At 37.0% G+C, this 15,797-nt stretch overlaps 1 protein-coding gene across 1 annotated transcript in view; it reads left to right on the top strand.

The window, feature by feature from the left end:
• LOC103207321 (serine/threonine-protein kinase Nek1-like) overlaps positions 1-15,797 on the top strand; it is a 278,788-nt gene that overhangs the window by 86,904 nt on the left and 176,087 nt on the right. The window contains exons 6-9 of the mRNA XM_007952898.1: positions 5,905-5,988; positions 6,415-6,498; positions 6,919-6,996; positions 7,555-7,650. Coding sequence (XP_007951089.1) covers positions 5,905-5,988; positions 6,415-6,498; positions 6,919-6,996; positions 7,555-7,650 — 342 coding nt within the window. The remainder of the gene's footprint in view (positions 1-5,904; positions 5,989-6,414; positions 6,499-6,918; positions 6,997-7,554; positions 7,651-15,797) is intronic.

Here is a 15,797-nt window from a genome sequence, read left to right as displayed (position 1 = left end):
TGCTACCAAGGTTAAGATAGAGTCAGTGAATGTAAAGATAGATCAATTGTTTTTACCCAATCTGAAAACTCTAGAAAGACTAGAAAAAACCCACATTCAACATTCCATTTTTAGCATTTGATAGAACTCTTTGAAGGAAAATCAGAAAAGATATAGAAGGATTCAGCATCATTATCAAGATCGAATTTAATTTATAGAATACCCAGCACTAGCAGAATATACAGTATATGTCACGTAATTTCCACCATATGTTCTCTGAAATAAGATGTTATGTGATTTGGACATTGTGTGAACACCATATTATAAACAGGCAGTTCCTGTATGATCTGTAGCTAAAGCCCTGTGAAACCTATTATATTAAAACCTTATGGGAGCCTGCTGGACAAAACCCAAGAGCAGTATCCACTGGGTACAGGAGGCTGTCCTTTTAAGATGTGTGGCTAAGCTGGGTATGGGCTACTCTGGCAGCCAGATCAGGACTTTGTGCTCCCCTACACTGGGAATGAAAGACTGCATAGCTGCTAGGTGGGTGTATGAAGCCACAAGGCGACAGAGGCACTTTGGGGATTGGGATGCACCCTAGAGTGCCACTGCTCATTCATTCAGGGGGTTTGGGGGTCTTTAAAACCATTGTTGTTGTTATGTGCCATCGAGTCGACCCCGACTCATAGCGACCCCTCCTTGGGTTTCTGAGGCAGTATCACTACGGAAGTAGGATTGCCCAACCTTCCTTCCAAGAGTGGCTGGTGGGTTTGAACCACCAGCCGTCTGGTTAGCAGGCAAGTGTCTTAGCCACTATGCTACCAGAGCTCCCATTAGGGAGAAATAATAAAAGGAGAGCTTCTTCCCACCCACCCCCTTTTAAAAAAGAAAAGAAAAAAAAAAAAAAAAAACGCCTTATGGGCCCACAGACATATATACGGTCAAACATTGGCCAAGCAGAAAGTAAGCCACGCATAACTGCACACTTTTTCACAAGGATCCAAGGAGCACTAACCAACATAGAATATATGCTGAGTCATAAAACAAACCTTAACAGATTTAGAGGAATTGAAATCACATAGGGTATGTTCCCTGACTATAATAGAATAAAGCTCAAAATTGGTAACCAAATGATAACTTGAAAATCTCCAAACACAAGAAATTTAAAAATTCTTCTAAATAATCTATGAATCAAAGAGAACAATCTTAAACTGGGGGGGGGGGGGGGGAACATAGAACTGCTTGAAAATAAACAGCATATTAAAATTTGTGGGATACGGCTAAGAAAGTGCTGCAAGGGAAATTCATAGCAGTAAATACTTACATTAGAAAAAAGGAAGAGTCTCAAATCAACAATTCTTGATTTTTACCTGAGAAACTAGAAAAAGAAGAGTCAAATAGACCCAAAGCAAGATCAATGGCTTATTCATTGCCAGTACCATTTTGCAACAGCATAACGGTGACTATACACATTGACTTCTGGGTAGAATACATAGGAATCAAATCAACATCTGTGGTAAATGATGATGGGGAAGCTCAATATTATCAGTCTAAACAGGGTCAGGGACTGACTGCAGACAAGACCATCAATTGCTCCTATGAAAGTTCAAATTGAACCTGAAGAAAATTAAGTCCACAAGAGCCAAAGTATGACTTTGAGTATATCCTACCTGAATTTAGAGATTATTTCAAGGAATAGATTTGATGCATTGAACACTAATGACCAAATACCAGATGACTTGTGGAATGACATCAAGGACATCATCCATGAAGAACGCAAAAGGTCATTGAAAAGACAGGAAAGAAAGACCAAAATGGATGTCAGAGAGACTCTGAAACTTGCTTTTGAACATAGGGTAGCTAAAGCAAATGGAAGAAATGATAAAATAAATAAGCTGAACAGAAAATTTCAAAGGGCTTAGAAAAACAGAGTAGTGTATTATAATGAAATGTGGAAAGACTAGGAGTTAGAAAACCAAAAGGAAAGAACACACTTGGCATTTCTCAAGCTCAAAGAACTTGAAGAAAAAATTCAAGTCTCACCTTGAGATATTGAAGAATACTCTGCACAAAAAAAGTGAATGACACAGGAAGCATCAAAAGAAGATGGAAAGAATACACAAAGTCACTGTACCATAAAAATTGGTTGACATTCAGCCATTTTAGGAGGTAGCATATGATTGAGAATCAGTGGTACTGAAGGAAGAAGTCCAAGCTACACTGACGGTATTGGCAAATAGCAATGCTTTAGCCATTGATATACCAGTTAAAATGTGTACAAACGGACACAATGCTGGAAATCCTTACTTGCAATGCTGGAAATCCTTACTTGCTATGCTAAGAAATTTGGAAGAAAGTACCTGGCCATCAACTGGAAGAGATCCATGTTTGTGTCCATTCCAAAGAAAGGTGATCCAACAGAATGTGGAAATTATTGAACAGTATCATTAATATCACATGCAAATTGAGTTTTGCTGACGTTAATACAAAAATGGTGTAGTAGTACATCAACAGGTAACTGCCAGAAATTTGAGCTGGATTCAAAAGCTGAGTGGAATGAGGGATGTCATTGCTGATGTCAGATGGATCTTGGCTGAAAGCAGAGAATGTCAAAGATGTTTACCTGTGTTTGTTTTGACTGTGCACGATTATTCAGCTGTGTGCATCATAACAAATTATGGATCACATTGTGAAGAATAGGAATTCCAAAACGTTTAATTGTACTCGTGTGGAACTTGCACATAGATCAGGATACAGTTGTTTGAACAGAACACAGGAGTACTGCAAGGTTTAAAATTAGGAAAGTTTTATGTCAGGGTTGTATTCTTTTACCACATTTATTCAGTTAGTATGTTTAGCAAATAATATGAAACTGAGTTGTATGAAGACAAATGTGGTATCATGATTGGAAAAAGACTCATTAACAACCTGTGATATGCAAATTACCCAACCTTGCTTACTGAAAAGGAAAAGGACTTGAAGCACTTACTTATAAAGATCAAAGACAACAGCCTTCCTTATGGGTTACAACTCAAGATACAGAAAACAGAAATCCTCACAACTGGAACAAGAAGCAAATCATGATACATCGTGAAAAGATTGAAGTTGTCAAGAATTTAATTTTATTTGGATACACAATTAATGCCCATGAAAGCATCAGTCAAGAAATCAAGCAACAAATTGCGCTGGGCAAATCTGCTGCATAAGACCTTTGTTATGTTAAAGGGCAAAGAGGTCACTTTGAGAACTAAGGTGCTCCTGACCCAAGCCAATGTATTTTTAGTCACCTGATATGCATGCGAAAGCTGGACAAAGAATAAGGAAAATCAAGGAAAAATTGATGCATTTAAATTATAATGTTGATGGACTACCAAAAGAATGAGCAAGTCTGTTTTGAAGAACTGCAGCCACAATGCTGCTTGCAAAGGAGAATGATAAGACATCGTCTTATATATTTTGGACATGTTTTCCGATGGGACCAGTCCCTGGAGAAGACATCATGCTAAGTAAAGTAGAGGGTTAGCAGAAAATAAGGAAAACCTTCAACAAGATGGAGTAACACAGCTGTGACAATGGACTGAAATATAGCATTGATTGTAAGGATGGCACAGGACCCAGCAGTATTTCTTTTTGTTGTACATAGGGTCCCTGTTGGCTGAAACCAACTGGATGACACCTAACACTAGTAACATAGTAAAGTATTTTGCAAAAATAAACGTGTTCATATGTAGGCATAGAAGGAAATTGGAAGGGTATACCCTTAAATCTTAAGTTTTTTGGTTGGCAGAATTATGATTGATATATATTTCCTTTGGAAGTGTTCTACAGTGCACTTATGATAGAAAAGTATATGTAAATTAAGTGGATTTAGTCAAAACTAGTTTGCATTTGAAATTAAAATTGCTGAAAAGGTTCCATTTGAATTTTGAGTTAGGAGAACATTGTTGATTCGAGAGAGAAAAGTTTCAGAGGCATGGTAGAATCAGAAACCAATTTCCAATAGATTAAAGAAATGAACTGGAAGCAGGAAAATGAATATAAAATGTCTACTTTCAACAACCTTGTAAATAGGTAGTAGCTCTGGTGGCATAGCGCCTAAGGTATTTGACTCCTAACCAGAAGCTGGTAGTTCAAACCCACCAGCCACTCCTTGGAAGGAAGGTTGGGCAATCTACTTCTGTAGTGATACCCACCAGCCACTCCTTGGAAGGTTGGGCAATCTACTTCTGTAGTGATACCCACCAGCCGCTCCTTGGAAGGTTGGGCAATCTACTTCTGTAGTGATACCACCTCGGAAACCCAAGGAAGGGTCGCTAGGAGTCAGATCCAACTCAATGGCAGAAGAGTGAGATTGATTTTTTTTTTTTTTAAGTTGAGAGGAACTTGAAGCATGCTTTTAAGCTAAAGAAAAAGAAAGTAGATAATTTGACAGTCTTGAAGCATGCTTTTGTGCTGAAGAAAGAGAAAGTAAATAATTTGACAATCTGATACATTTATTGAGGGATATTAATAATTTCAAATAAGGAGATACAGTCAATTATCATTATTCATGATGGTTGTTCTAGTTAATTCTATAGAATTGCCACAAACACTGAATTAGTGAATATGGAACCACTGCTTTTAGGGGAAATGGAAGGTTAGGTTCCTTCAAGCTTCTATTCACAAAATTTCATTAACCAATCTGTTGTTGTTGTTGTAGTGCCATTGAGTTGGACCCGACTCAAAATAATCCCTCCTTGGGTTTCTACGAAAGTAGATTGTCCAGCCTTCCTTCTGAGGAGTGGCTGGTGGGTTTGAACCAGCAGTCTTCTGGTTAGCAGTCAGTACATAACCTTATTTTGTGTGTGTTTCTGTTTAAAGACACCTTGTTTAAATATTTGTTTATTCGTTAACATTGAACTCAGTTATGGCCAATAAATAGCTCTATCACTCATGCCCGATGGAGACTTATATAACACACATATTTTCTCCTTAAGGTATATTATATATAAAGTATATTATAGCCTTCTTGTGCTAAGAACACTGGACAGTACTTCAGTACTATGCTTGGGGGCCATTTTAAATACTGAAATCATCAAGAAGGAAAAGAAAAAGAAAACATCACATTAACTAGACCATGAAAAGGACAATTGCTTACAGTATGAGAATCAAAACAAGACAAAACATCATCACCTTGTTCATCCTTAGCTGGAAGCGTGTGCATTGGTGACTCACATATTTTCCTGCTCTGCATATCTGCAAGTAGCCATGAAAGCAGTGCAAGTATTGATGTTAGGGTTACAAATAAATTTTAGCAACTATGCAAATTGCAAATATAAAATCTGCAAACAATAAGGATCAACTGTAGGTATGTGTTTGTGATAAACTGTTAAAAAATGAGTCAGTTTTGTGATGGGCTATGATACTTTGTAGTATAGTAACAGGACTTGCCTGAGTGCAAAGAGTTTAAGTTAGATATTACCATTAATGTGCAACACATTCAGAAATCTGAAGCAATGAGCTCAGATATTTCTGTATAAACAAACATATGTATAAGAGGATTGGCACTTATGCATATGTATAAGTATATACATATAGTGTATACATATACACATATATAGAGAAAAAATTTGATTTGAGGGTTAGTTAACCTCCAAAGCAATTTTCAAAACTTGTTTACTTAAATGCCTATTAAAAACATAGCTGGTCTGTGTTTTAAATAAATATCTTTTGGGTTTAGCTGATTCCTTCTGTTCTCACTGAACGTATTTGTTAAATTGATGCAGAAAAATGCTAGGTTTTTTTTTTCCCCTAAATCAGAGTTTATGTACCAGAAATGATCGGTATTTGCCAAAAGAAATAAAGTGGCACCGGGATATTCCTAAATAAGATGATGCTATAGCCTTAGTCATTCTTAAACTTAGTACATTAAATGATAAACAGGGAATCCTGCAAAACCTGGCAGCTATGTATGGAGGCAGGTCCAGCTCTTCAAGAGGAGGGAAGCCAAGAAACAAAGAGGAAGAGGTATGCTTCCTGCATGTTCTCTACCTCCGTCACAGTCATTTTTGAGTTTATTGCCTTCTTTTCTTGCATGGTTTAAATTCTTAACAATTATTTGAGGATTTTGTAGGTCTATAGGGACCTGTTAATATATTTTGACTGACACACTGTATCATAATTTTGCCCCATAACTACTATTCAGTTTTCTCAGTTGAATTTATTTTCCTTTGATAAAATTTTAAAAGTATGATATATTTCTTTTAAAAAAATAAGTTGATCTAAATTAAACACTTGAAAGCTAATATAACATTTTTCATTAACCAGATGTCAACGTTTTTGTTTCTTGTTTTCAGATTAACACTTTTCTTTAAATTTAAAAAAAAAAAAACTTACAAGTAGAAATGTTGATAATTTTTCTATTAAGTTGTTGTTGTTGTTTTCTCCTTGCAGGTTTATTTGGCAAGGCTGAGACAAATAAGACTACAGAATTTCAATGAGCGCCAACAGATTAGAGCCAAACTTCGTGGTGAAAAGGCAGGTTGAAAATCAATTTTTAAAAAAGTACTTGGATGACATAATATATTAAGATTAAGCATGTTTGTGTACTAACACAAAATAAAAAATGATGAGGCAGTGAGAGAGCAGAAAACTATAATGCATTTAAAATCTTTTATTATTTACAATTAATAAGAACATTTACTCTTGCTTATGATTGGAAATAGTACCCATGGAAGAATTAAAGTGTGTTTTATACCATTGTCTTTTTTGTCCCATTGTCCCTTAGGCTTCATAGTTGTAGAGAGTACATTTGTAGCTGTGGGAGAAAATTAACAACATTGAATGCTTTCACCTTTTGTATTTTTACATGTCAGTTTATTCATATATCCTCCATAGAGTTCTGTACTAGATGTGGTAATCCTATCTGAATGGTTTGCTTATCTACTTATTTTGTAGAAAGAAGCTGATAGTTTGAAAGGACAAGAAAGGAGTGAAGAGGCTGACATGAGGCGCAAAAAGATTGAAACATTTAAGGTATAGACTACAGATGATATTATTGTTTTATTTTGATTTAGATAAAATTGAAACTTGAGATATAGATTTATGTTTTTACATAGTTAAGTCACTTTATTCTCTTACCCTAATTTTTCTTTGCCTCTATGTCTCACTTTTTGGTTACTGAAAAACAGCATTTTTCTTTTTATATCACATATTTAGGAGTAGCAATTAGAAGAAACCACAACATAAATACATGCAACTATCACATATGTAACCTTAAGAAAAAAAAAAGTAGATGAAATATGTATGTGTCCACTTTGTAAAAAAAAATAAAATGAAGGCCATGTATCATAATTATTATTCTAAATTTTCCATTAGAATATACCTGTATTTGATTTAATTCCACAAGTATTTATTGAGTACCTGCTATGAGAGTGAACTTACATTCTTATTCTAGAAACATCTGCCTTCCCCCACCTCACCCCACCCCACTTCTTTTTTGGTTAGAAAGTAAGTATTATTTTTGTAGGCCTGAAAAAATCCTAAAGCCATCTCCCTGAGAACTAATTTTGTTGATTTTTTACAAATTTTTAGTCCCAAGCAAATGCACGTGCTGCTGTCCTGAAAGAACAACTAGAGCGAAAGAGAAAGGAAGCATATGAGAGAGAAAAGAAAGTGTGGGAAGAACATGTAAGATTTACCACATCTTCTTAATCCTGGTTATATTAATGTTCTTATATGTCTTATTAGGTAATATATCAGCATGATAATTTGGTGTTCTTTTTTTCCCCCCCTCTATTTTCCTCTCATATTTCAAAGTAATCTATATGGAGGTTATTTTGGGATTTAGTTTGAGATGAGAACTTAATTTATGTATGTACATGGGAGCTCTGGTAGCATAGTGGCAAAGGCGCTTGACTGCTCACCAGAAGTCTGGCGGTTCAAACCCACCAGCCACTCCTCGGAAGGAAGGTTGGGCAGTCCTACTTCCGTAGTGATACTGCCTCGGAAAGCCAAGGAGGGGTCGCTATGAGTCGGGGCTGACTCGACAGCAAACAACAACAACAACAACAACATATTTAAAAGCACACCTGATGGCACACTGATTAAGCGCTTGGCTACTAACTGAAAGGTCAACTGACCAGCTGCTTCACTGGAGGAAGATATGGCAGTGTACTTCTGTAAATATTACAGCTTTGAAAACCCTATGGGGCAGTTCTACCCTATCCTATAGGGCTCCTATGAGTCATAATTGACTCCACGGCTATGGTTTTGGTTTTTCCATTTTGGTATGTATATATGTATAGCCAAGTAGCTAATCAAAGTGACAGCATCATTTGATGACTATACCATTCTTCCTTCACAGATTGTGATACTATCATTAAGATTTATTAAATCTTGTATAACTAGATTTGCAACATCTAAGAGAAACGAACTTGTCTGTCAGTTTGTCCTACAGCGGTGGTTTGCATGTTGCTGTGAAGTTAGAGGCTGTACCACTGGTGTTTCAAATGCCAACAGGGTTGCCCATGTTAGACAGGTTTCAGGAGAGCTTCCAGACTAATATAGACTCAGAAGAAGGAAGAGGCCTTCTATTTCTCAAAGAATAAGCCAGGGAAAATCTTATGAATAGCAGATAAACACTGTCTTATACTTTACTGGACAACTTTATGAATAGCCCTAAAACATTGTCCAATACAGTGCTGGAAGATGAGCCCCTCAGGTTGTAAGGCACTCAAAATATGACTGGGAAAGAGCTGCCTCATCAGAGTAGAGCCAACCTTAATGATATGGATAGAGTAAAGCTTTACGGACCTCCGTTTGCTGACGTGGCACAACTGAAACTGAGGAGAAACAGCTGCAAACATCCATTAATAATTGGAACCTGGAATGTACAAAGTATGAATCTAGGAAAATTGGAAGTAGTGAAAAATGAAATGGAACACATGAAGATTGATATCCTGGGCTGAGACGGACTGGTTTTGGCCATTCTGAATCAGATAATCATGTGATCTACTAGGTTGGGAATGACAAATTGAAGAGGAGTGGAGTAGCATTCATCATCACAAAGAATATTTCAAGATCTACCCTGAAGTACAATGTTGTTAGTCACAGGACAATTTTGTACACCTACAGGGAAAGCCAGTTAATACTACTATTATTATTCAAGTCTATGCACCAACCACCAAAGCCAAAGATGAGGAAATAGAAGATTTTTACCAACTTCTGCAGTCTAAAATTGACCAAACATGCAATAGAGATGTGTTAAATGTTACTGATGATTGGAATGCAAAAGTTGAAAATAAAGAAGAATCACCAGTAGTGGAAAATATGGCCACGGTGATAGAAATAATGCTGGAGATCACATAGTAGAATTTTGCAAGACCAATGACTTACTCATTGCAAATGCTGTCTTTCAGCAACACAAACGGTGACTATACAAGTAGACTTTGCCAGATGGAGTGTATAGGAATCAGATCGACTACATCTATGTCAAGAGGCAATGGAAATGCCCAGCGTTTTCAGCCAAAACCAGGACATGAGCTGATTGTGGAACAGACCATCGAATGCTTACATGCAAGTTCAATTTGAAGTTGAAAACAATTAAAACAAGTCCCTGAGAACCAAAATATGACCTTGAATATATCCCTCCTGAATTTAGAAACCATCGGAAAAATAGATTTAGTGCATTGGACATCAGTGATTGAAAATGAGAGGATTTGAGGGTACATCAAGAACATCATCCATGATGAAAGCAAAAGGTCATTTAAAAGACAGAGAAGGAAGAAAAGATCAAAATGGATGTTAGAAGAGACTCTGAAACTTGCCCTTGAACAGAGAGTAGCTAAAGCAGGTAAGAAATGACGAGATAAAGGAGGTGAACAGAAGATTTTAAAGAGTGGCTTGAGAAGACAAAGTCCAGTATTGAATGAAATGTGCAAAGACCTGGATTTAGTAAACCAAAAGGGAAGACATGCTAGGCAGTTCTCAAGCTGAAAGAACTGAATTAAAAATTGAAGCCTGGAGTTGCAATACTGAAAGATTCTATGGGCAAAATATTGAATGAAGCAGGAAAGAAGATGGAAGGAATACACAGAGTCATTGTACCAAAAAGAATTAGTTGATGTTCATCCATTTCAGAAGGTGGAGTATGATCAAGAACCAATGGTACTGAAGGAAGAAGGCGAAGCTGCACTGAAGGAAGTTGTAAAAAAAACAAGGCTCCAGGAATTGACGAAATACCCATTGAGATGTTTCAGTAAACAGATGCCCCACTGGAGGCACTCACTTGGGTATGCCAGGAGATTTGAAAGAAACTACCTGACCAAATGACAGGAAGAGATCCATATTTGTACCCATTCCAAACAAAGGTGATCCCACAGATTGTGGAAAGTATCGAACAATATCCTTAATATCACATGGAAGTAAAATCTTACTGAACATAATTGAAAAACAGTTGCACCAGTATATAGACAGAGAACTTCCAGAAATGCAAGCTGGATTCAGAAGAGGATGTGAAATGAGAGATCATTGCTAATGTGAGATGGATCTTGGCTCAAAGCAAAAAATACCAGAAAGATATTTACTTGTGTTTTTTGACTACTTAAAAGCATTCGATTGTGTGGATCATAACAAATTATGGATAACATTGAGAATGGGAATTCCAGAATACTTAATTGCACTCATGAGGAACCTGTACATACACCAGGAGGCTGTCATTCGAACAGAGCAAGGGGATAGTGCATGGTTAAAAATCAAGAAGGGAGTGCGTCAGGGTTGTATCCTTTCCCCATACTTATTCAATCTATATGCTGAGCAAATAATCCGAGAAGCTGGACTATATGAAGAAGAACGTGGCATCAGGATTGGAGGAAGAATCATTAACAATCTGTGATACACAGATGACACAACTTTGTTTGCTGAAAGTGAGGATGACTTAAAACACTTAATGATTAAGATTGAAGACTATAGTCTGCAGTATGGATTACATCTCAATATAAAGAAAACAAAAATAATCACAACTGGACCAATAAGTAGCATCGCAGTAGATGGAGAAAACATTGAAGTTTTCAAAGACTTCATATTACTTGGTTCTACAATCAACACCAGTAGAAGCAGCAGTCCAGGTATCAGATGACATATAGATAGCACTAGGCAGATCAGCTCCAAAAGACCTCTTTCAAATGCTGAAGAACAAAGATGGCTCCTTGAGGACTAAGGTGCACCTGACACAAGCCATAGTATTTTCAATCGCCTCATATGCATGTGATAGCTGGACAATGAATAAGGAAGAATAAAGAAGAGTCAATGCTTTTAAGTTGTGGTGCTGGCAAAGAATGCTGAAAGTACCATGGACTGCTAAAAGAACTAACAAATCTGTTCTGGAACAAGTGCAGCCAGAATGCTTCTTGGAAGCGAGAGTTACCATACTTCATCTCACCTACTTTGGTCATGTTGTAGGAGGGGATCATTCCCTGGAGTAGGATATCATGCTTGGTAAAGTGGAAGTTCAACGAAAGAGGGGAAGACCATCAGCAAGATGGATTGACACAGTGGCTGTAACGATGGGCTCAGGTATAGCAAGGATTGTGAAGCTGGTACAGGACCGAGCAGTGTTTCATAGGGATGCTATAAGTCAGAGACAACTTGACGGCACCTTACAACAATACAGCAAAAAATATACAACCTTCTGTTGTTGTTGTTAAACCATGCAGTATGCCCTTGTTCTGTTCAAACATTAGCCTCCTAGCCTATGTCTAGGATCCTCATGAGTACAATTAGTTAATTGTTCTAGAATTCCCATTCTTCTCAATGTTATCCATAATTTGTTATGCTCCGTATGATTGAATTATTTTGTGTAGTCAGTAAAACACAAGTAAACATGTTTCTGGGTATTCTTTGCTTTGAGCCAAGATCCATCTGACATCAGCAATGATATCCCTTGTTCCACATCTTCTTCTGAGTCCAACTTGCATTTCTGAAAGTTCTCTGTTTATATACTGCTGCAACCACTTTTGAATTATCTTCAGTAAGATTTTACTTGCATGTGATATTCATGATATTGTTCAATAATTTCCACATTCTGCGGGATCACCTTTCTTTGGAATGAGTACAAATACAGATCTCTTCCTTTCAGTTGGCCAGGTAGCTGTCTTCTAAATCTCCTGGCATAGCCAAATGAGTGCCTGCGGCAGGACATCCATTTGTTGAAACATCTCAATGGGTATTCCGTCAATTCCTGGAGCCTTGTTTTTCACCACTTCCTTCAGTGCAGCTTTGACTTCTTCCTTCAGTACCATTAGTTCTTGATCATATGCCCCTCCTGAAATGGATGAACATCAACTAATTCTTTTTGGTACAATGACTCTGTGTATTCTTTCCATCTTTCCTGCTTCATTCAATATTTTGCCCATAGAATCTTACAGTATTGCAACTCCAGGCTTAAAATTTTTCTTCAGTTCTTTCAGCTTGAGAACTGCCTAGCATGTCTTCCATTTTGGTTTACTAAATCTGGGTGTTTGCACATTTCATTCAATACTGGACTTTGTCTTCTCAAGCCACTCTTTGAAATCTTCTGTTCACCTCTTTTATCTTGAAATTTCTTCCATTTGCTTTAGCTACTCTCTGTTCAAGGGCAAGTTTTAGGAGTCTCTTCTGACATCCATGTTGATGTTTTCTTCCTTCCCTGTCTTTTTAATGACCTTTGCTTTCTTCATGGATCACATTCTTGATGTCAGCCCACAATTCCTCTCATTTTCAGTCATTGGTGTTCAATGCATCAAATCTAATTTTCAAATGGTTTCTAAATTCAGGAGGGATATATTCAAGGTCATATTTTGGTTCTCATGGATTTGTTTTAATTGTCTTCAACTTCAACTTGAACTTACAATTGAGCAGTTAATGGTCTGTTCCGCAATCAGCTCATGGCCTGGTTTTGGCTGAAGATACTGAGCTTTTCCATTGCCTCTTGACACGGATGTAGTCGATCTGATTCCTATACACTCCATCTGGCAAAGTCCACATGTATAGCCACCATTTGTGTTGCTGAAAGATGGCATTTGCAATGAATAAGTTGTTGGTCTTGTGAAATTCTATCATGCAATCTCTAGCGTTATTTCTATCACCAAGGCCATATTTTCCAACTACTGGTGATTCCTTTTTGTTTCCAACATTTGCATTCCACTCACCAGTGATAATTAACACATCTTGATTGCAAGTTTGGCGAATTTTGGACTGCAGAAGTTGGTAAAATTCTTCTATTTCCTCACCTTTGGCTTTGGTCGTTGGTGCATAGATTTGAATAATAGTAATATTAACTGTCTTTCCCTTCAGGTGCATAAAGATTGTCCTGTGACTGACAAATTGTACTTCAGGGTAGATCTTGAAACATTCTTTGTGATGATGAATGCCACTCCATTCCTCTTCAGTTTGTCATTCCCAGCCCAGTAGATCATGTGATTGTCTGATTCAGAATGGCCAAAACCTGTCCATTTCAGCTCACTAATGCCTAAGATATCAGTCTTTATGTGTTCCATTTCATTTTTTACTACTTCCAATTTTCCTTGATTCATACTTTGTACATTCCAGGTTCCAGTTATTAATGGATGTTTGCAGCTGTTTCTCCTCAGTTTGAGTCGTGCTATGTCAGCAAACGGAGGTCCGTAAAGCTTTGCTTATCCATATCATTAAGGTTGGCTCTACTCTGATGAGGCAGCTCTTTCCCAGTCATATTCTGAGTGCCTTACAACCTTAGGGGCTCATCTTCCAGCACTGTATCAGACATTGTTTCAGGGCTATTCATAAAGTTGTCCAGTAATGTATCAGATAGTGTTTATCTGCTGTTCATAAGGTTTTCCCTGGCCACTTCTTTGAGAAATGGATAGCCTCTTCCTTCTTCTGAGTCTGTCTCAGCCTAGAAGCTCGGCTGAAACCTGTCCCCATGGGCAACCCTGCTGGTGTTTAAAACACCAGTGGTACAGCCTCCAAGGTCATAGCAGCACACAAGCCACCACAGTAGGACAAACAGACAGACAAGTTCATCTCCCTTAGCTATTCCAAACCTCTTGGCCCACTTCCTGGCCTTCCCCCACCTCTTCAAGCTGTATATTTTTTCTGGGCTCTCTTCTATTCCATTACTCTGAATGTTCTTCTAGTACCTCATTTGTGTTAGTAATTGTGTATTTTAATTTCTCACAGAGTTCTTCCTATACTTCCATTTTGCTCTTCATTTATACTTGTTTTCCTTAAATTATTTTTCTTCCCTTTACCAGATAAATTGTAGAGTTATTTTCTTCTTATTATTATTTTAAATCCAGTTGGAATTATGATTGTTATTACATTAAATGTATAAATTAAGAGCTGATATATTTTTAGTAGTCCTTATTTTAGGAACATGTTAAATTTTTTTATTTACTCATTGTTTCTTTTATGTCTATTGTACAGTTTTGATCAGTTTTTATAGATTTTATAGAGCAAATTTTATAGATTTCTTATAGACGTTATTTCTATATAGTTTACAATTCCATGTAGTTTTTCTTTTAGTTATTGCTGATATTTGCAAAAATTTATGCTTTTTGCTTATCTCTTATCCATTGAATATTTCTGTTCTAACAATTCTCAGTTAATTTTCTGGGTTTTTAGAATATAATTGTGGTGTTGGCAAGTAGTTATGATAGTAATCATCGTAATGAAAATAATTTACATAGTTCATGAAATGTTCATTGTATGTCAGACACATTATAAACACTATACATATAATGTTTTGTTTAGTCTTTGCAAGTTTGCAGACATATGGAAAGGATAAAAAGTCATATGTGGCCACATTCCCATTAAGTGCAGAATAGGGATTTGAGCCTGGGTCTGCCCACTGTCAGCGCCTTTCTTCTTATGCTTTGCACCATAGTTTCCCCTGCTTTCTCTGAGTTGTGAAGAAAAGATGTCAAGTAATAGTGTAAATAGTATTTCTGTCATCAGTGGAAATACTTCAGCGATTTCTCTATTTTCTATGATAAAAATAGTAAGGTAATATAGTTTTAGCTGCGGTTTTTACAGTTGTCAGAAATATGTCTTAATAGGTTCCCCCCCACAAATTTTTTTTATGTGTCTGTGAATATGATTATGTTTCTTCTAGGTCCATTCATTGATATAATATCTTTGTATTAGAGACTTACTTTGTCTAGGAACCCAAGAAGAGTATCTTCTTGCCAGATCCTTAATGAAAAAAAAAACAATTAGTTCTAAGAGAGTGCATACAAGAGTCAGAATCCTGACATTCAGATAAAAGTCTAAGGGTTTTTTTTTTTTTTTTTTTTTATAGATTTTCTTTTGTTTTCTATTCAAAGTAATTTTAGGTAATAGCACTTTGATTTCTCCACCCTCTGTTAGTTAGGTTGTTCTCTTTAGTTTCAAAAGTCTAACAATGGAGAACGCCTTCTAATTTTATTCTTCCTTTTCTTTCCTGAACTTCAGACATAACATGAACAGGGTTTGAGTGCTAATATATCCTGTCTTCCCCAAGAGTGTCCAGTATCCAGAGGGTGCTGCCATTTTGAAGGTTTAAAAAGTGGCTTGACTATTTTGCATATTTAAAGAGACAACGCTCTCGCAGAATCCTGTGGTCATAAGACTTAAGAATTAACCTAAAAATACCCTGCTAGCCAGGGACTGCACGGAGGACTGTGTATAGTGGCTAGGGAACAAATGGGGAAGGTGAAGAGAAAGGTGGGCTGAGCTGTGGACTTTTGCTGGTCCGGAGGGCGCCGCCAGTTTGAAGGTTTAAAACGCGGCTTGCCTATTTTGGATATTTAAAGAGACAGAGCTCTCACAGATTCCTGTGG

Source organism: Orycteropus afer, unplaced genomic scaffold (assembly GCF_000298275.1).
Source record: "Orycteropus afer afer isolate SDZICR_OR568_19922 unplaced genomic scaffold, OryAfe1.0 scaffold00364, whole genome shotgun sequence".
In the NCBI taxonomy this organism is placed as follows: domain Eukaryota; kingdom Metazoa; phylum Chordata; class Mammalia; order Tubulidentata; family Orycteropodidae; genus Orycteropus; species Orycteropus afer.
The sequence above is the reverse complement of the archived record's forward strand: the minus strand, read 5'-3'. Positions and strand labels throughout refer to the sequence as shown.